Source organism: Theropithecus gelada, chromosome 7b, assembly GCF_003255815.1.
Source record: "Theropithecus gelada isolate Dixy chromosome 7b, Tgel_1.0, whole genome shotgun sequence".
Taxonomy (NCBI): domain Eukaryota; kingdom Metazoa; phylum Chordata; class Mammalia; order Primates; family Cercopithecidae; genus Theropithecus; species Theropithecus gelada.
Window position 1 is genome coordinate 69204291 of NC_037675.1, and position 20230 is coordinate 69224520.

At 41.2% G+C, this 20230-nt stretch overlaps 2 protein-coding genes across 10 annotated transcripts in view; one reads left to right on the forward strand and one right to left on the reverse strand.

Moving 5' to 3' along the window:
- ZFYVE26 (zinc finger FYVE-type containing 26) overlaps positions 1-4721 on the reverse strand; it is a 68675-nt gene extending 63954 nt beyond the window's left edge. Inside the window, exons 1-3 of the mRNA XM_025392624.1 lie at positions 4657-4721; positions 3897-4173; positions 2127-2205 (exon numbers count right to left, since the gene is read on the reverse strand). Of these exons, the coding sequence (XP_025248409.1) occupies positions 2127-2205; positions 3897-4090 (273 nt within the window). The 5' untranslated portion in view covers positions 4091-4173; positions 4657-4721. The remainder of the gene's footprint in view (positions 1-2126; positions 2206-3896; positions 4174-4656) is intronic.
- Positions 4722-7730: 3009 nt separating this feature from the next.
- The window catches only part of RAD51B (RAD51 paralog B), an 848991-nt gene continuing 836491 nt past the window's right edge, over positions 7731-20230 (forward strand). For 8 of the 9 annotated variants that reach the window (XM_025392668.1, XM_025392661.1, XM_025392662.1 and 5 more), the window contains exons 1-3: positions 7731-7797; positions 10873-10958; positions 12027-12140. In XM_025392668.1, the coding sequence (XP_025248453.1) occupies positions 10875-10958; positions 12027-12140 (198 nt within the window). In that variant the 5' untranslated portion in view covers positions 7731-7797; positions 10873-10874. The remainder of the gene's footprint in view (positions 7798-10872; positions 10959-12026; positions 12141-20230) is intronic. The other variant, XM_025392669.1, reaches the window with a different exon arrangement.

A 20230-nucleotide genomic window follows, 5' to 3' on the forward strand; every position in this document is an offset into this window, starting at 1 on the left:
GCCACCTCGCCCGGCTAGTTTTTTATATTTTTTAGTAGAGACGGGGTTTCACCGTGTTAGCCAGGATGGTCTTGATCTCCTGACCTCGTGATCCGCCCGTCTCGGCCTCCCAAAGTGCTGGGATTACAGGCTTGAGCCACCGCGCCCAGCGAGAACAATTATTAAAACTGTGGTCTAAGGCCATTCATTCAGATCATTTGCTATGCACATCTCTATGCATGTATACCAAATGTACTTTTTCCTAAACTGCCTTTTTTCCTATACAGCAGACCATGAGCACCCTATGTTAGTGAAAACTCATTTGCCAAATACTTTTGAATAGTGGTATAGTATTTTACATATAGATATACTTCCGTTTATTAACCTGTCCTATACTGCGGACATGGAAGCTGTTTCCAGTTTTCCTCTAATAGAAGTAGCATAGATGTGAACATTTCTGCAGCTAAATCTTTGTATAAATGCTTACACATGTAGAGATAAATCCCTGCAAGATTAAAAGGCAGAAGGCAAAAATGAATGGAGGAAAGGGAAAATAGAATTAGTATTTCATCTAATAATTAAAAGGGAAGCTTTTGGCAAAAGGTGGGAGCCTGGGAAAGGACAGGCAGCCAGTAAATTCCTAGATGATGAAGGCACCTTCAGGATAATGACTGGACTTGGAAAACTACCCCAAGAATTCACTGGACACCATGGGCCTTATATAGTTTTAAAATTCTATGAGGAACTAAAATAGTCCCACAACTGTTTAAATAAGCAAGTCATTGAAGCTTTGAAGACCATATAATCTATCTGTGAACCTGGGAAAAACGAGAACGGGAAGTAGACTCCATCTCCTGACATAGTTGAGCAATTGTCTAGAAAATAAGCAACCCTTCACACATAAAGTAAGCAAATAGCCTCTACCGAGGTGAAAGTTAATATTCCATGTTTGTACTAGAGACATCCTTAATCAGTAACAATAATTCTTTTTCTCTTTGAAGATACTATTGTAACTATGGTGTTACTATTTTAGCTCAAGTTTTCTCTTTTAAATCTGAAACCATAGCCAACTCTTAATTATGCTGGGTTTCATTATTTTTCAATCTTGTTTTTCTTTCTTCTCCCTCCTACTAGTCTTTCTGTCATTTTTCTTTCCTAAACAGCTGGCTAAATCCTGGATAAGAGATACATTCACATTAGCAATTTCTGTTACTTTTTGACAGCTATGTGAAGAACGACAAATGTCACGCAAACATGTAGCTAAAGACAAGATTAATTCTGGTGACCAAGAGGAGCAAAAATTTTAAAAACTGGCAAAATGATAGACATTTTAAAAGTAGAATTTGTGGTTTCTTAGTTTTAAGTCCATCTGGGCTAAAAAAGTAGTGTTAAGGTGGAAAACGCAGAGGATTGAGGTCAGAAGATCTTGGCTTCAGCACCAGTTCTATCAAATAACTTTACAGTGTGTCCTTGGGCCAGTCATTTCTAAGTTAGAGGTTCTTTACTTAAATCTCAAAGTCTGAGGTTCAATATGAAAATGTCTCAGAGAAATTCTTTTATAGATATCAATTTCTGATAATTAACACATACTTCTAAAAGGGCTTTTAATGGAAGTTTATCTTTAAAAAAAGTAATTCCTTACCAGTTTTTTTCAATATTAATTTGCTTACTTGTTTTTATATTTGGTAATTTTCTGTTCAATTCATGTGAATTAGTAAACTACAAATTAATGGAATTTGATTCTATGAGATGTCATGGAATTAGGCTAGTTAAAATAGGATTTTTGGAAGAAAAACCAAGTTTCAGCTCAGCACATTCTCTATTACTTAAATGTTGAATAGATCCAAATGTTACAGATTCATATTTTATTTGCTATTTTGTTACTTTCACTGAGTTTCCAAAAGTTCTCTTTAGACATAAGACTCATAGTGGTATTTAACAAACTGTACTATATGCCAATGTATGTTAGTGCATTAATGAATGAATTTAGGTAAGGAGACAGCAATAAAAATTTAAGCCATTCTCTGAGAATGAGTATGATGAATTTAAACATAAAGGAAGTAACAGACAGAAGGGAAATCCCACAACTACTTTCAAGTTCTTCTCAGTCCTGGCCTCGGGGGAAAATTTAATATAAACCTACTTACCTTTTCCCGGGCCAACCATTTCTCCAGTACAAGAAGCCAGACCCAGGCTAACCTTTGAGGGTTGATGTCCTGCCCACATCTGAAAAAGGTGTAAAGAAAGACTTGTAAAAAAGAGTTTCTACTGATCTTTCATCTTTTGTCATCCAAGACAGAGTTTATTGCTCAATCTGTTTTAAACCTGAACAGGCAAGACATTGCCCTAATGAGATATTTTTAAATGTATATGACAGTTCAATAAAACACTGGAACCAGGCCGGGCAAGGTGGCTTACACCAGTAATCTCAGCACTTTGGGAGGCTAAGGTGGGGGATCACCTGTGGTCATGAGTTCAAGACCAGCCTGGCCAACATGATGAAACCCCATCTCTACTAAAAATACAAAAATTAGCCAAGTGTGGTGGCAGGCGCCTGTACTCCCACCTACTCAGGAGGTTGAGGCAGGAGAATCACTTGAACCCGGGAGGGGGAGGTTGCAGTGAGCCTAGATTGTGCCACTGCACTACAGCCTGGGCGACAGAGCAAGACTCTGTCTCCAAAACAAAAAAACAAACAAAAAAATTAGAAACAGAACAGAGCTAGCAGCTTTCATAAAAAGCCTTAATCTCACCTCCACCTCCCTATCTTAGTTTAAAACAAAACAATATTACAGAGAAAACCATAATAGCTAATACTATCTAAAGCATATTTTTTAATACAGAAAGTGAATCAGTCTTAAAAAAGGAATTTCATACAAATTTATTTTTAACTATATGCTAAAAACAGGACTTTAGGAATTCATAAGCCTTTCTCTGAAGTTAGGAATTTAGATGATAACTGACTAGATCTCAAATTAAAGGAGAACAAGAAAAAGAAGGGATCACTTAAGTTTCTCCATTGTATATATGCTAATACAGTTTGTAAACAGTATAGCATAACAATCAAAGGAAGGAAAACCCAAGGAAAGACTTAAAACAGTACATTTGAATCCTGTATCACCAGTGGTTACTAGCATCACCGGGAGGAACTTCACTGAAAATCTAGGATGGAGAACTGTGGTTGCCAGGGAATAAGGAGGGGTTGTTGTATAAACACAAAGAGGTAGCACCAAGGAGTGAGGGAGTTCTTTTGTGGTGATGGAACAGTTCTGATCCTTACTACAGTGAAATTACACGAATCTATATATGGATAAAACTGCAGAAAACTACAAATGAAAAAATGAAGGCAGGTTAAGAAAATGCTGAAAACCAAATAAAGTACGTAGTGTCATTAACAGTAATGTACCAATGTCAATTTCATGGTTTTGATATTGTACTACAGCTGTATGAGATGTTGCAATTGGGGGAAATGGGGAAAAGGATACACTGGACTCTGTTATTTCTGCAGCTTCTTGTGAGACTATAATTATTTCGAAATAAAAAGTTTTAAGTAAAGCGACAACAATATCTTCAATCTCATAAGCAAGAAGAGAGCAGGGTTTGCTTTTTTGGAGGCAAATAAAATACTTTCCATTGCAGTTCCACCATCTATATTAACGAGGATAAACAAGAAATGGCAGTTTCAGGCACACTTTGGCGGTCAGGCTTACATTCGGTTGCAGATGATAATCTAAAGCCAATATTGACTAAGTAATGGCTGTATACTATAGAGGTAAAATTTCAGAGCACATGAAATACACTGTGTCTCTGCTTATTCTTCAGAGGGTAGTTGAGTGGGGGCACGTTGACCAATGCCCAGATATTGAACCACGTGTCTCTCACCCTGGGACTGTGTGGTAGGAAAAAAGATCTCTTACCTCAGCAGATTTGGACACACCACCAATGCCTGAAGTATGTCTTCCACCCTCTTTGGGATATCCCCTTGTCCCTCCTGTAGCTGAGGTACACATGCCTGTGCCAGCTCCCATTCTCCCCTCCGCAGGCATTCACAGAAAAATCCAAAAAGCTGCTTCTGCGAAGCAGCTTCCTCTTTTCCAAATGGATGATTCATTTTCCCAGCACAGAGTGCAGGGAGATACAAAGAAATGAGTTATGCCGAACACATTCTCAATGTTCTCATTCGCGGAGTACCTCCTAGAAACAACACACGCCAGTGAGAAGAAACAGAAGGCTCTGTATTAAGACAAAGCAGCAACTACTGGTCCGGCTGGGAAAGGCGGGACTTACTTGCCTAAGTATCGTTTTAAGTTTAATTTCCCACGTTACTTTTTGAAAACACTTTCTCCAAGGGGCGGATGCCATCTCTTTACGCAGATTCCTATATTTAATAATATTAATAGTCATATGTGTCCCGGGCGCAGACCCACAACTCTACGCCCCTATTCCCTACTGAACTTTATGTCCAGTCACTCCAAATCCCCAGGTGGTCGCCTCCTCAAAGATGAGAAATTCAGCAGGAACCTCTCTAGTTTGAGCCCTCTGTTAAGGCAGAGGATTGACGATCAGGAGACAAATCTGTGTCATAAGTGGAAAGCAGTGCGGGGGTGGGCCGCAGGGACGCTCCCTGCGGGGGTCGTGGAGAGGGGCCCCTCCTTCTCAGGGGTGTCTTACACTCACCTACTCCCGGCGCCCAAAGCAAGAGAGCTCTCAGCGCAGCCATGTTTGAGCCGAGTCAGGTGACAGAACCCATCCGAACCGCGGTGGTGGGGGTGGTGACAAAGTCTGAAAGCCCCACTCCTATTGGCTCAAGGCAGGGAAGATGATAATTAAGTGCCATATTTGTTTGAGTCACGTGACGCCACCTCTCTGGGAGTAGGGAAAGCTAGAAAGCTCGGAAAGAGGAAATCAGCTACCTGGCTGCGGACCATCTCCCTCAATTGTGACAGCTTCGGCGCTCAATACTTTCAGTTCTGCATTCGGCCGAGCAGGTGGCAGGAAGAACTGTGACCCTGGATTTTTTTTTTCTTCCACTCTCTTATCTCCCTAACATGTGAAGTCAACATTTAGTGAACGCCAGCCAGTGATGGTGTTTTGCCAGGCGCGGGGATACCTGGAGCTAGGAGAACTGGGTTCTCCTCCATTATTATTCTAGCTACTGGGCTCTTTTGTTCCGGAACTCTGCGGTCTGAATTTCCATATTCTTCTGCTTCACTCCATTCATTTATTTGCACATTTACCCTACAACTGTTAATTGAACGGTGTGCTAGGCTCTATTTTATTTTTTTAGAGACAGGGTCTCTCTCTGTCGCTGGAGTGCGGTGGTGTGATCTCGGCTCATTGCAACCTCGAACTTCCTAGATCAAGTAATCCTTCAGCCTCAGCCTTCCTGTAGTAGCTGGAACTACAGGCCTGCGCCACTACACCGGGCTTAGTCCCTATTCTCTAAGTTGAGTAAATGGAGGTCCCTCTTCTCAAGGGAGATGCAGGCCAAAAATTAGGATACAGTGGGCTAAATTATAAGATGGAAGTATGCATAAGAGATCAGAGAGCAAAGAATGAGCAAAGGCTTTTTCGCAAACATAATAATCTGAAACCAAGCCTTTTTTTTGAGATGGAGTCTGGCTCTGTTGCCCAGGCTGGAGTTCAGTGGCGCGATCTCGGCTCACTGCAACCTCCGCCTCCCGGGTTTAAGCGATTCTCCTGCCCTCAGCCTCCCGAGGAAGCTGGGATTATAGGCTCCCACCACCACGCCCAGATAATTTTTGTATTTTTAATACAGATGGGGTTTCACCATGTTGGCCAGGCTGGTCTCGAGCTCCTGACCTCAGGTGATCCACCCACCTAGGCCTCCCAAAGTGATGGGATTACAGGCGTGAGCCACCGTCCCCGGCCTGAAACCAACTATTAAAGTAACGGCTTACTAGGTTTCCTCACCACAGCTGCCTTACACCAAGCCTTTTGTTTGGTTTCCTTGGTGTGCTTTAATCACAGACTCAGCTTTCCTCAGTGTGTGTGTTTCAGGTTTAGTAATTTCATTCACCATTTCCCAAACTATTTAATCATCAAAGGGTGGTGAAAAGAGCAAATTAAAACAAACAGAACGTTTTCTTCCAAAAACTCTTCTGTGATTGGTGGATTGTCCTCGATTCTTGAGAAAACTAACATGCCTCTCTGGCCCATTAAGTTTCTTCTTTTTTTCTTTTTTTTGAGGCAAGGTCTGGCTCCTCCCACCTCAGCCTCCCAAGTGGCTGGAATCACAGGTGCCTGCCACCACATCCAGCTAATTTTTGTATGTTTAGTAGAGACGGGGTTTCGCCGTGTTGGCCAGGCTGGTTTCGAAATTCTGAGTTCAAGTGATCTGCCTGACTCGGCATCCCACAGTGAAACTGCCTTTGCAAAATTATCACTGAGGAAATTATGACAGTGAAATAAATCAGACCTAACCGACTCTATCTTGCTTCTAACCGTTAAGCTGTCCTTGTTCATTCCGGGGTGTAGACTGAACTAACTTTGGGAAGGAATTCAGTTCATGGTTTGACTCTGAAACAAAATTGATAACAGCCCTTTCCGAAAAGACTCACTTCTTGCCTGGGGACCAGTCTGCCTTTGCAGGACTAGTACATTAGCTACAAGTTTAGAAATTACAGTTTAGGGGGCATGCAGCCTCTGGCTCCAAGAGTCTGAACCTCCCCACATTGCTCCTGGGGGTGACGTCACTATTGTAAGCCCTGAGATCAGTGCTTGAGATATTCTGCAGACTCTGCACTCGATGGATCAACTGTCACCACTCAGACCAGTAATCTGGCCCAACCAATTTTGCCATCTTACCCAGGAACAGAAGACATTAAGAAAACCTCACTTCTGACCCCTTGCGATTCCATCTCCAACCTGACCAATCAGCACTCCCCACTTCCTAAGCCCCCACCAGCCAAACTGTTGGTAAAAACTCCGATCCCCAAATGCTCGGGACAACTGATTTGAGTAATAATAAAACTCCAGTCTTCCACACAGCTGGCTCTGCGTGAATTACTCTTTCTCCATCGCAATTCCCCTGTCCTGATAAATTGGCTCTGTCTAGGCAGCCGGCAAGGTGAACCCACTGGCGGTTTCAAAAGTGCTGGGATTACAGGCATGAGCCACCGCGCCCGGCCTGTTTTTTGTATTTTTTGTAGAGGTGGAGGGGTGGTGGAGGGTGTCTCAATATGTTGCCCAAGCTGGTCTCGAACTTCTGGGCTCAAGTGATCCTCCCGCCTCGGCCTCCCAAATGGCGGATCACGAGGTCAGGAAATCGACATCATCCTGGCTAACACGGTGAAACCCCGTGTGTATTTTGTATTTTGCAAAAATACAAAAAATTAGCCAGGCGTGGTGGCGGGCGCCTGTAGTCCCAGCTACTCGGGAGGTTGAGGCAGGAGAATGGCGCGAACCCAGGAGGCGGAGCTTGCAGTGAGCGGAGATCACGCCACTGCACTCCAGCCTGGGAGACAGAGCGAGACCCCGTCTGGCAAAGAAAAAAAAAAGAAAAATTTCCAAACAGGGTGTTCCCTTGCCTCACATTCTCTTTGGTGATGGTCCGCCAACAGATTTTGATAATCACTGTTTTGAGGAACTGCTTCAGATTCGATCTGTTAGGCTGATCACAGTATTAACTACAATTCCCAGCAAGCCGCGGACCCAACCTGGGCCTCTGCCCGCCTCTGATTGGATACAATAGCCAGGATGACGACCCAATCAGTACTTCGGTTGTTGCTTTGCGGCGCTTTCCGCGGGGAAACTATAAAGGGTGGGGAAACTTGAAAGTTGGATGCTGCAGACCCGGTACTGGAAAGTTTCATGTGGAGTGCCGTTGTGGGGAAGTGAGGTTCGCTCATTATTTCCTGCTCCTTCCCTAGGCCCGTGGGTGTCGATATTGGGGGAGCGGAGATTTTCTTTTGGGTGCTGGTCACGCCCCCTTAAGACTGTCGGGATCTTGACTAAGAACCCCGCCGTGAATTCCGGGGGTGGGGGCGGCTTCGGGCCTTCTTTTGGTGGGGAATGCTTGGAAGCTGCTCATTGTTGGAAAAAGCTCTTTTTAGGGGATTCCGAGTGATGTTTCCGCCTGTTGATGCCCATCTTCCTCCCCAGCCCCTTCCCGCTTCAGGTAGCCTGTCATTAGGGGAAGTTGAGGGACTGTCCCACTTCAGGTGGTGTTGGAGACCGTGGAATCTGGAGTCCGGTCCCTGGATTCGAATGCGAGCTTCACACCAATTGTCAGCTGTTTAACTTTGCCCAAGTTTCTCAACTCGGTGCCTCGGTATCCTGTAAAGTAAGGTAAAATATCCGAAGCCTTTGGAACAGTGTGGCACATAATAAGGACTCAATAAATATTAGCTAATATTGTTCCTCAACAGTTGTCGTTGAACATCTAACATGAAGAATTTTCTTTTCTTGGTGATGAGGAGGACAGGGTTCATTCTCCAGGGTTGACCGTCTCCCCTCAAGTGCAACACACATACGTGCGTTCGCGCACACATACACCGCAGGAATTTACGTGCTCCGGTGGAGGAAACAAACTCGCAAACCATAATAATACTTTGATAAGATTATCGAATAGATAATGTACGAAGTTGATGAGAACATTGGAGAGGAAAAGACTTGACCCTGGGGAAGGTTTTGTGGAGGAAAGTCAGGGAGACAGGATGACAATTGCGTGACCTACCAATACACATACCATATGACTGGAGGGCAGATCATGTGAGAGTCATTATGATGATTGCTGACCTTAAGTACTATATGCCAGGCACTCCCCGAGTGCTTTAAGCTCCACTACAGTCATATGCCGTGGTAAATTCATATGACTGTAAAACAACGGTTTTAAGGAAATTAAGACACTAAGAGGTGAAGTAACTGCCAGGAAGGACAGGAACTGAACCTTGCAATGTGATGTATGAGTGAGAAAGAAGTGAGGGACCAATTTTTGATGTTTTTCTATGTGATCCTAAGAAGTTAGGAATATATCCGGTAGTCTACCAATCCCACGGGAAGTGTTAAAGGATAGTGTCTTTTTAGGAAGGTACTCAGGGCAGGATTGTGACACTGATACGACTTTTGCAGGCGAATTTGGGGCTTCTTCCTGTCTGCTCCCATAGCACTTTTAAATAGCAATTGCGATACTTACTGCATGACTGTAGTTATTTGTGTGTACCTCTCTTTTCATCTCTTAACTATGAGTATTCAAAGGGGAGGTGATATGCTTAAATTATTCTTGTACCCCAGAGCTCAGCAGGGTGTGTATTTAAATGCCTGTGGAAGGAGCCAATTAAGGAACAAATGAATGGAGTGGCCAGAAACAATATGCAATAGTCCAGGCAAGTGATGGGAGTGGCCCTATTAAGGCAGAGATAGCAGAATTGGTTGTTGTTAAAGTCCCTGTAGTTTAGAATTTATAGCTTTTTGTTTGTTTGTTTGTCTTTTGTTTTTGATAGGGTCTCAGTCTGTTCCCCAGGCTAGAGTGCAGTGGTGTGATCAAAGCAGCCTCGACCTCCTGGGCTCAGATGGTCCTCTCATCTCAGCCTCCTGAGTAGCTAGGACTACTACAGTTGTGCGGCACAATGCCCAGCTAATTTTTGTATTTTTTGTAGAGACAGGTTCTCTCTATGTCGCCCAGGCTGGTCTCAAACTCCTGGGCTCAAGCAATTTGCCTGTCTTGTCCTCCCAAAGTGCTGGGATTATAGGCGTGAGCCGCCTTGTGTGGCCCATAGTTCTTTTCTTTCTTTCCTTTTTTTTTAAATTGAATTGATCAGTCTAAATGGTGTGATTACCTGAAACTACCTGATCTGAAAAGACACTAGGCAATGTTATAGCAGGTATCACTTGGTTTTCTATTGGGGGAAACAAGTCAATGCTAACAAATTCCCATAGAGAGAAATGAGGAGGATGTATTTTGTGTTTGTGAGAAGTGTGTGTGTGTGTGTGTGTGAGTGAGAAAGAGAGAGATAGAGATTGATTCAATCTGATTTAGATAATTTAGGTGTTAAATAGAAATTTGGGCCATGGTATTGGAAATAAACAAACATGTACATTCTCAGTACATGTACATTCTCAGTATACATATATTTTCATTCCAAAATGTTACTTCTTTTCTGATAACTATATTGCTTTATTCCTTGGATTTATTCCTTTCCTCTGGAAAGAACTGAAAAATGTGTATCTACCATCTCAATGAGATATACAGCTTCTCCTTTGTATGAATTAAGAGACTCACAGTAATTCTTTTTTAATTCTCTGAAGATAAATCTTTCATGAGCCTCATTTGCACCTAGCAAGGTACAATAGTGAAATTTAACTCATGTGAGAATATAAGCAGCTAGTGTTAATATAGAACATTTTGGGCCAGGCCTGTTCGCTTATGCCTGTAATCTCAGCACTTTAGGAGGTCAGCATGGGAGGATCACTTGAGCCCAGGAGTTCGAGACCAGCTTGGACAACATGGCAAAACCCTGTCTCTACAAAAATTGGGCGGGCATTGTGGCGACCTTGTCTCTACAAAAAATACAAAAATTAGCCATATCCAAATAAAATTTATACATGCATTGAACATTTTAAGATGCTCTACAAATGTGAAGTGGTACTATATTCATGTAGTAAATATCGAATAATTGTGTGAAATTATATTTGAGGTTGCCTTGTTTTTCTGTGTGCCTGTTTGATAAAAAATTGTCTCTCATATTTAAAACATTTAAAAAGATTCTATAGCATTCCTTTATCAGTAATATTTTTAACACAGTATGTTTCATTTTGCATATGGAGAAACTTGAAGAATTTTTAATTTTGTTTTGGATAGCCTATTCACTATTACTTATGTTATATTCTATTTTTTTTTCATGGTTCTTCTTTTCTTTGCTGGATCTGGAGGCATGGGTAGCAAGAAACTAAAACGAGTGGGTTTATCACAAGAGCTGTGTGACCGTCTGAGTAGACATCAGATCCTTACCTGTCAGGTAAATTTTATTTAAAATTTTTATTGAGAAGTTTTATGTACAAGTTAACTTTATACCTTAATACTTCTTAAACTTGTAATATGAAAATGTAGGCTTACAAAATAAAAAAGATAAATGATGGTGCTTTTCCATAGGCTAATTGTAAATATCAAGCTTCCTTGGGTGCATTTCCAATTGCGATTTCATTTACCCAAATTTAGCATTTTTGCATTTTGAGGGGAGAGTGGTCATGGCATAAGGTGAAGTAACAGCTTTGCTATTTATTTGTAGTTACATGAGAAATAGGACTGAAATGAGGAGATACTATTCAAAATATATAATTTCTCTTAAAAGCAAAAGAAATTAATAGACCATTTTCTTATTGATGGAGTATGCGAAATATATAGAGCAGATCTTGCATTTTTAAGCAAGGTAGTGAAGCAAATCCTCCTTAGCAGGGTAAATAAGATTTAAAGGTTTTGGTTGGTTGGTTTTGTTCTTTGTTGTTTTTGAGACTAGGTTCTCATGTTGCCCTAGCTGGTCTTGAACTCCTGGACTTAAGCAATCCTCCAGCCTCAACTCCCAGGTAGCTGGGATTACAGGCACACACCACTGTGCCTGGCTAGATTTAAAGTTTTATCTTACTATAATGAATGTATAAATCTTTGATCTGCAATAAATTATACTTTTGTCTACATAAGCAGTATCAATTGAAGGTTTCCTTTTTTTTTTTTTTTGAGACGGAGTCTCGCTCTGTCGCCCAGGCTGGAGTGCAGTGGCCAGATCTCAGCTCACTGCAAGCTCCGCCTCCCGGGTTCCCGCTATTCTCCTGCCTCAGCCTCCCGAGTAGCTGGGACCACAGGCGCCGCCACCTCGCCCGGCTAATTTTTTGTGTTTTTAGTAGAGACGGGGTTTCGCCGTGTTAGCCAGGATGGTCTCGATCTCCTGACCTTGTGATCCGCCCGTCTCGGCCTCCCAAAGTGCTGGGATTACAGGCTTGAGCCACCGCGCCCGGCCGAAGGTTTCCTTTTAACTCTAATATCTTTGTTACACATATATGTTTAAAATACTCTCTTTATGTTTCTTTAGGACTTTTTATGTCTTTCCCCACTGGAGCTTATGAAGATGACTGGTCTGAGTTATCGAGGTGTCCATGAACTTCTATGTATGGTCAGCAGGGCCTGTGCCCCAAAGATGCAAACGGTATATTTATATTTTATTATGATTTGATTATGAATGATTCCTCATCTCATTAAACATGCTTTTTTAGGGATGAGGCACATGCAGAAATAGAGATGAGTACCTCAAAAATATTGAGTTTTCTACCATAGAAGTTAGTTCTCTAAGGAAAACACATGTGAAGCAAATATTTTTTTCTTTTTTGAGACACTCTGTTGCCCAGGCTGGAGTGCAGTTGCATAATCTCGGCTCTCTCCAGCCTCTGCTTTCTGGGTTCAAGTGATTCTCCTGCCTCAGCCTTCTGAGTAGCTGGGATTACAGGCACAGTACTACCATGCCAGCTAATTTTTGTATTTTTAGTAGAGATGGGTTTTCACTTTGTTGGCCAGGCTGGTCTCAAACTTCTGACCTCAAGTGATCTGTTCACCTCGGCCTCCCAAAGTGCTGGGATTACAGGCGTGAGCCACTGTGCCTGGCCTATATGTGAAAAATTTATGTAGTTTATAAACTCATGGGAGACAATTTCCAAATAAGGGAATTAGGGAGAAACAGAAAGTTTTTACTTTTTTTCTGTAGCCAATAGCGGTAGTTCCAAAGGTCATCTTTCTCTGATTGATTAGGTAGTATTTGAGGGCCTCGTAGTTAAATTATAATCTTAATTTTAGAATGCCCCTTTCTTTGATATACTGACCTTTACCATCATCACTTGCTCTAGATCATAAAGTACACATAATTGTACTTATACTTGCTTATTGATTGAATAAGAGGTAATTAAAAATTTATCCTTTACTCTTAAGAAAATTTGAGGGCCGGGCGCGGTGGCTCAAGCCTGTAATCCCAGCACTTTGGGAGGCCGAGACGGGCGGATCACGAGGTCAGGAGATCAAGACCATCCTGGCTAACACAGTGAAACCCCGTCTCTACTAAAAAATACAAAAAAACTAGCCGGGCGAGGTGGCAGGCGCCTGTAGTCCCAGCTACTCAGGAGGCTGAGGCAGGAGAATGGCGTAAATCCGGGAGGCGGAGCTTGCAGTGAGCCGAGATCCGGCCACTGCACTCCAGCCTGGGCGACAGAGCGAGACTCCGCCTCAAAAAAAAAAAAAAAAAAAAGAAAATTTGAAGTCTTTTACAAAAGCCCTCATCAAATTGTACATTTTTTCAGACTTTTTGTGTCATGACTGTAGCTTAGCTTTTCAAATTGTAGATTTGAAACATGATAGAAATATCTTGTTTTCCCACAGTAAAAGTTTCCTAAAATTCTGTTCAGTGTTTTGCAAATGTATTTATTTATGTGGACTGTTACTTACCTCACTACCTTATATTGAAATTTACTGAACACTGAACAATGAAGTACAATTCTCTGAAGAAGGGGAGAAGGAAGGAATGTTAGTGTCATTTGAAACTTCTAAAAACAATGAACAGATATTTGAACAACAGATATTTCCTTCCTTCCTTCCTTCCTGTCTCTCTTTCTTTCTTTCTTTCTTTCTTTTGTTTTTTCTTTTTCTTTTTTTTTTTGAGATGAGGTCTGGCTCTATTGCTCTGGCTGGAGTCTAGTTGTGTGATCTTGGCTCACTGCAGCCTCCACCTCCTGGGCTCAAGCCATCCTCCCACCTCAGCCTCCTGAGTGGCTGGGACTACAGGTGCACACCATCGTGCCCGACTAAGTTTTGTGTTTTTTGTAGAGATGTGGTTTTGCCACATAGCCTAGACTGTTCTTGAACTTATGAGCTCAAGTGATCCTCCCACCTTAGCCTTCCCAAGTGCTGGGATTACAGGCATCAGCCACCGTGCCTGGCTGAACAACAAATATTTTCCTTTGTTCAGATTTAGCTTGTGATCTGAGGAAAATATTTTAAAGGCAGGGTAGTCAGAAGGAGAATCAGAATTGGAGTTAGAAATTGGCATTAGTCTTAGCTTTATCATTGATTTCATTGCTTTGAACAGCTTTCTTTGTTTTATGGGAGAAAACAGAAGTTAAAATACTGTGCAATGATTCTGTGACTAGATTCAAATTAACTTGTTACTATTTTGAAGGTTGTAAAGCACCAGAAAATCTTTAATTTGTCATCTGTCATTCTAATTGATCAATATCCATGGCATATTTCCAGTTAATAATTAAATAAGAGAGCATGGTCCCAAAATTCAACTTTAATTTCTGCTTCCATCACTACCTTCAGCTGCCATCTTAATACAATTCCAAATACAGTTCAAGAAGCCATCTTTCTCCTGTGGTTTATGTTCATTCTTGTGGCATTCCTTATATTTCAGCACTGCCTTAAACATTGGCTTAGTTTTTTTTTTCCCCCCCAACTTTTATTGTAAGTTCCGGGGTACATGTGCAGGATGCGCAGGTTTGTTACATAGGTAAACGTGTGCCATGGTGGTTTGCTGTACAAATCATCCTTTCACCTAGGTATTAAGTTCAGCATCCATTAGCTATTTTTCCTGAAGCTCTCCCTCTCCCCGACAACCTCCAACAGGCCCCAGTGTGTGTTGTTCCCTTCCATGTGTCCATGTGTTCTTATTGTTCAACTCCTGCTTATAAGTGAGAACACACAGTGTTTGGTTTTCTTTTCCTGCATTAGTTTGCTGAGGATGATGACTTCCAGCTCCATCCATGTCCCTGCAAAGGACATAATCTCATTCCTTTTTATGGCTGCATAGTATTCCTTTGTGTATGTGTATCACATTTTCTTTATTCAGTCTATCATTGATGGGCATTTGGGTTGATTTCATGTCTTTGCTATTGTGAATAGTGCTGCAATGAACATATGTGTGCATGTATATTTATAATAGAATGATTTATATTCCTTTGTGTATATATCCAGTAATGGCATTGCTGGGTCAAATGGTATTTCTGCCTCTAGGTCTTTGAGGAATTGCCACACTGTCTTCCACGATGGTTGAATTAATTTACACTCCCACCAACAGTGTAAAAGCATTCCTATTTCTCTGCAAGCTTGCCAGCATTTGTTGTTTCTCGACTTTTTAGTAATTGCCATTCTGATTGGTGTGAGATGGTATCTCATTGTGGTTTTGTTGTGCATTTCTCTAATGATCAGTGATGTTGAGCTTTTTTTTAATATGTTTGTTGGCCTCATGAATGTCTTCTTTTGAGAAGTATCTGTTCATGTCCTTAGTGCACTTTTTAATGGGTTTTTTGTTTTTTCTTGTAAATTTGTTTAAGTTCCTCGTAGAGTCCGAATATTAGATCTTTGTAGAATGGATAGATTGAAAAAATTTTCTCCCATTTTCTACCATGGTAGTTTCTTTTGTGATGCAGAAGTTCTTTAGTTTAATTAGATCCCATTTGTCAATTTTGCTTTTGTTCCAATTGCTTTTGGCATTTTCATCATGAAATCTTTACTTGTGTCTATGTTCTGAATGGTATTGCCTAGATTTTCTTCTAGGTTTTGGGTTTTTTCTGTAGTTTTGGGTTTTACATTTAAGTCTATAATCCATCTTGAGTCAATTTTTGTGTAAAGTGTAAGGAAGGGGTCCAGTTTCAGTTTCATGCATATGGCTAACCGGTTCTCCCAGCATCATTTGTTAAATAGGGAATCCTTTCCCCATTGCTTGTTTTTGTCAGGTTTGTTGAAGACCAGATGGTTGTAGGTGTGTGGTCTTATTTCTGAGTTCTTTGTTCTGTTGCATTGGTCTATGTGTCTGTTTTTGTATCAGTACCAAGCTGTTTTGATTACTAGAGCCTTGTAGTATAGTTTGAAGTTGGGTAGCGTGATGCCTGCAGCATCATTCTTTTTGCTTCGGATTGTCTTGGCTATACAGGCTCCTTTTTGGTTTCGTGTGAATTTTAAAATAGTTTTTAAAAATTCTGCAAAGAATGTCAATGGTAGTTTAATGGGAATAGCATTGAATCTATAAATTACTTTGGGCAATATGGCCATTTTCATGATATTGATTCTTCCTATCCATGAGATCCATGAGCATGGAATGTTTTTCTGTTAGTTTGTGTCCTCTGATTTCTTGGAGCAGTGGTTTGTAGTTCTCCTTGAAGAGGTCCTTCATGTCCCTTGTTAGCTGTATTGCCAGGTATTTTATTTTCTTTGTAGCAATTGTGAATGGGAGTTCATTCATAATTTGGCTCTCTGCTTGCCTGTTATTCGTCCATTGGCTTAGTTTTAGTTCATTTCTTCAGGAAATTTTTTTGCTCATTTATTCAATTCAATCATTTATTCTTTTGACCTGTATTTACTGAATGTCAAGTATGTATTAGGTACTTTGTCAGGCACTGGGGATGTCATGGTGAACAAGTTTATACAGTTCCAGCCCTCTTGTAGTTTACAGTCTAGTGAGGGAAGCCAGACATTAAAATATTAATTCAGAAATAATTAATTATAATAGTGCTAAATCCTATAAAGGAAAGGCATAAGGGGCTATGAAACTTTATAATAAGGGACACTACTTAGTTTGGGGGTCAGGAGGGCCCTTCCAAGGAAGCAGTACTTTAGCTAAAACGTGGAAGATGAATAGGTGAGAGATAGGCAAAGGAGTTGGGAAGGGAGATGGGCAGGGAAGAGTTATTGGACACTGGGTATAACAGATGCAAAGGCCCTGGGAAGAGAAGGAGAATGGGGCTTGCACGAGTGGGACACAACAGCAAAGAAGAGAGTGGTAGGAGATGAAGCCAGAGAAGTAAGCAGGAGTCAGATTATTAGGGCTTTGCACGCCAAGTTAAGGATTCTGGACTTTATTCTGAGAGCAGTGGAAACTCATAAGAAGGGTATACTGTAATATGTGTTTTAAAAAGATCAGTCTTGGATGTGGACAAGTGATTAAAAAGGAGGAAGAAAATATTCATGAAGATTAGTTAGGTACCTATTACTGTGTTCCAGACCAAAAGTGATGGTGACTTGTATTATTGATGCAGAGGTTGTAGTGTTGATTAATATGAGAGATATTTAGGAGGGATAATTTTTTTTGTTTGTTTTTGAGACAGAGTCTCACTCTGTTGTCCAGGCTGGAGTGCAGTGGTGCAATCTCGGCTCACTCCAACCTCTGCCTTCTGGTTCCGGCAATTCTTGTGCCTAAGCCTCCTTAGTAGCTGGGACTACAGACATGCACCATCACACATGGCTAATTTTTGTATTTTTAGTAGAGATGGGGTTTTGCTGTTGGCCAGGTGGGTCTCGAACTGCTGGCCTCAAGCAATCCACCTGCCTCAGCCTCCCAATATGCTGGGATTACAGACGTGAGCCACTGTGCTCAGCCTAGGAGAGAATATTAATGGAATTTGGTAATTGTTTGGCTGAGGTGGTAGTGACGTACAGAAAAGTGTCAGAGATGATTCCCTGACTTTTGCTCTGAGAAACGGAGTGGTACCATTTCCTTAGATCAGGAGTACTGGAAGAGGAGCAGGTTTGAGGGAGGCGGATCATACATTCAATTTAGTGCTTGTGTAAGTTTTTTTTTTTGAGATGAAGTTTTGCTCTTGTCGCCCAGGCTGGAGTGCAATGGCAAGATCTCGGCTCAGGCTCCCAGGTTCAAGCGATTCTCCTGCCTTAGCCTCCTCAGTAGCTGGGATTACAGGCACCCAACACCATGCCCGGTTAATTTTTTATATTTTTAGTAGAGACAAGGTTTCAGCATGGTGGCCGGGCTGGTCTCTAACTCGTGACCTCAGGTGATCCACCTGCCTCAGCCTCCCAAAGTGCCGTGATTACAGGCATGAACCACCGTACCGTCCGGTACTTGTCTGATTTAAGATGCTTATAAAACATATTGTGAAGATGGGAAGTAGGCAGTTAAATATATGGACCTGGACCTTGAAGGTGAGGCATGCACGTGGGAGTCATTGGTGTAAATATGATAGTTGAAGCTATCAGAATGGATGAGTGATTGCCTATAAAGTGCATACAGTAAGACGATAAGTGTACTTAAGCCTGAAACCTGAGTGATGCCAACAGTTACAGGTCAGATTAGACGATAATGAGTCTGAGAAGAAGCAGCCACCAAAGTAGAAGAAAAACTGGTAGTGTCATATCACAAAACTCGTCTTTGTCTCATTTATATACATACTACTTCTCTGAAGTTTTGTTCTATTAGTTCATTTTATTCTTTTTTTGAGACGAAGTTTTGCTCTTGTTGCCCAGGCTGGAGTGCAATGGCACAATCTTGGCTCACTGCAACCTCCGCCTCCCAGGTTCAAGCGATTCTCCTGCCTCAGCCTCCTAAGTAACTGGGATTACAGGCATGTGCTACCACGCCCGGCTAATTTTTTCTTTTGTATTTTTAGTAGAGATGGGGTTTCTCCATGTTGGTCAGGCTGGTCTCAAACTCCGGACCTCAGGCGATCCACCCACCTCGGCCTTCCAAAGTGCTGGGATTACAGGTGTGAGCCACTGCACCCAGCCAATTATTATTTTTTTGACTTACCAAATCTATTATTCTAGAAATTACACTTAAAATTGCAAATGAAGTACTTTAATTTGGACAGATTGGGCTGCCTTTGCATGTTTGAGAAAGTATCCTCACATGCATCCACATTGCCTGATGATAGATTATAGACAAAAATGTGTACGTAAGGATGCCTACTGAAATATTTTTTATATCAAAACATTGGAAACAATAATAATAGTAAGGAAGGAGATAAATTATATTACATTTATGTTAAGGAATATTATGTAGGCACTAAAATCTTTGAAAAATTATTATTTATTTATTTTTATAGAGATGAGGTCTTTCTATGATGCCCAGGCTGATCTTGAAATCCTGGCTTCAAGTGATCCTCCTGCCTTAGCCTCCCAAAGTGCTGGGATTACAGGCATGAGCGACCATGACCAGCCAAGAATTTGTAATAACAGGAGAAATGCCCAGGATATAAATGCTTAGTGAAAAAAGCAGGCTACGAAATTGTATATAGTATACATGCCAATTTTATAAAAATGAACGTTATAAAGGTATTTGGCATATATTGTTAATAATGGTTATCTTAGGATTGTGGAATTTTTTACTGACTTCTGTTTTCTTTAACTTTTTTCTTCTTTCCAAATTTGCTTTAGGTAAGTTATGTTCTTTAATTAGGAAAAAAGCAGCAATGGTTCTTGTTTGTACCCTTGTGGTAATATCTGGCGAATCTCTTAGTCTCAGTTTTTTTACCCTTTGTGAAATGGAGATAATTATACCTGTGTGTAAATGAAATAATGTACGTGAAGTACTTAATACAGCACATAGTAGATGTGCAACAAATGCTCTTTACCTGCCTATCCTTGCCTTTTCCTTACTGTTCATGATTCCTGAATCACAGCAGTATCTAAGAGGAGCTGATGTTATTTGCTCCATATCCTAGCATAGCGACTGGACAGTGCCCTGATGCAGGCAAAGCTAAACTGAAATGTACAGCAGACCATTAACAAACGGAGGTTGTCAAAAGCCTTTAAAATAATAAAAGGAACATTAGAAAATGAACATCTTTTAAAAATCAGGTAAAATTTTAATATCCCGGAATATTAATAAAAGTAATTTAAAAAACAATTTTCCTTATAGAGCATTAACTTTTGTAGCTCTAAATACATCAGAATGATCAAAACCAACACATAAAATCACCAGAATTCTTTGTATAATTTCTTGTGGACAAACACCAAGGATAATAAAGGAGAATTTTGGGCCAGGTGCAGTGGCTCACACCTGTAATTCCAGCACTTTGGGAAGCCGAGGTGGGCAGGCCACTTGAGGGTGGGAGTTCGAGGCCAGTCTGGTCAACATGGCAAAACCCAGTCTCTGCTAAAAATAAAAAAATTAGCTGGGTGTGGTGGCAGGCACCTGTAATCCCAGCTACTTGGGAGGCTGAAGCAGGAGAATCGCTTGAACCCAGGAAGTGGGGTTGTAGTGAGCTGAGATCGCATCACTGTACTCCAGCCCAGGTGACAGAGTGAGACTCTGTCTTGAACAAAAAAAAAGGAGAATTTCAGAATTTTATAATATTGGAAAAACTTCAGATAAGTAGTGTTTCTCCCCTTGTTCGCAGGGAATATGTTTCAAGACCCTCAGTGGATGTTTGAAAATTTGGATAGTACCAAACTATATGTATACTACGTTTTTTGGATCTGATAACTGAGATGGCTACTGACTAACAGGCAGGGAATGTCTATAGT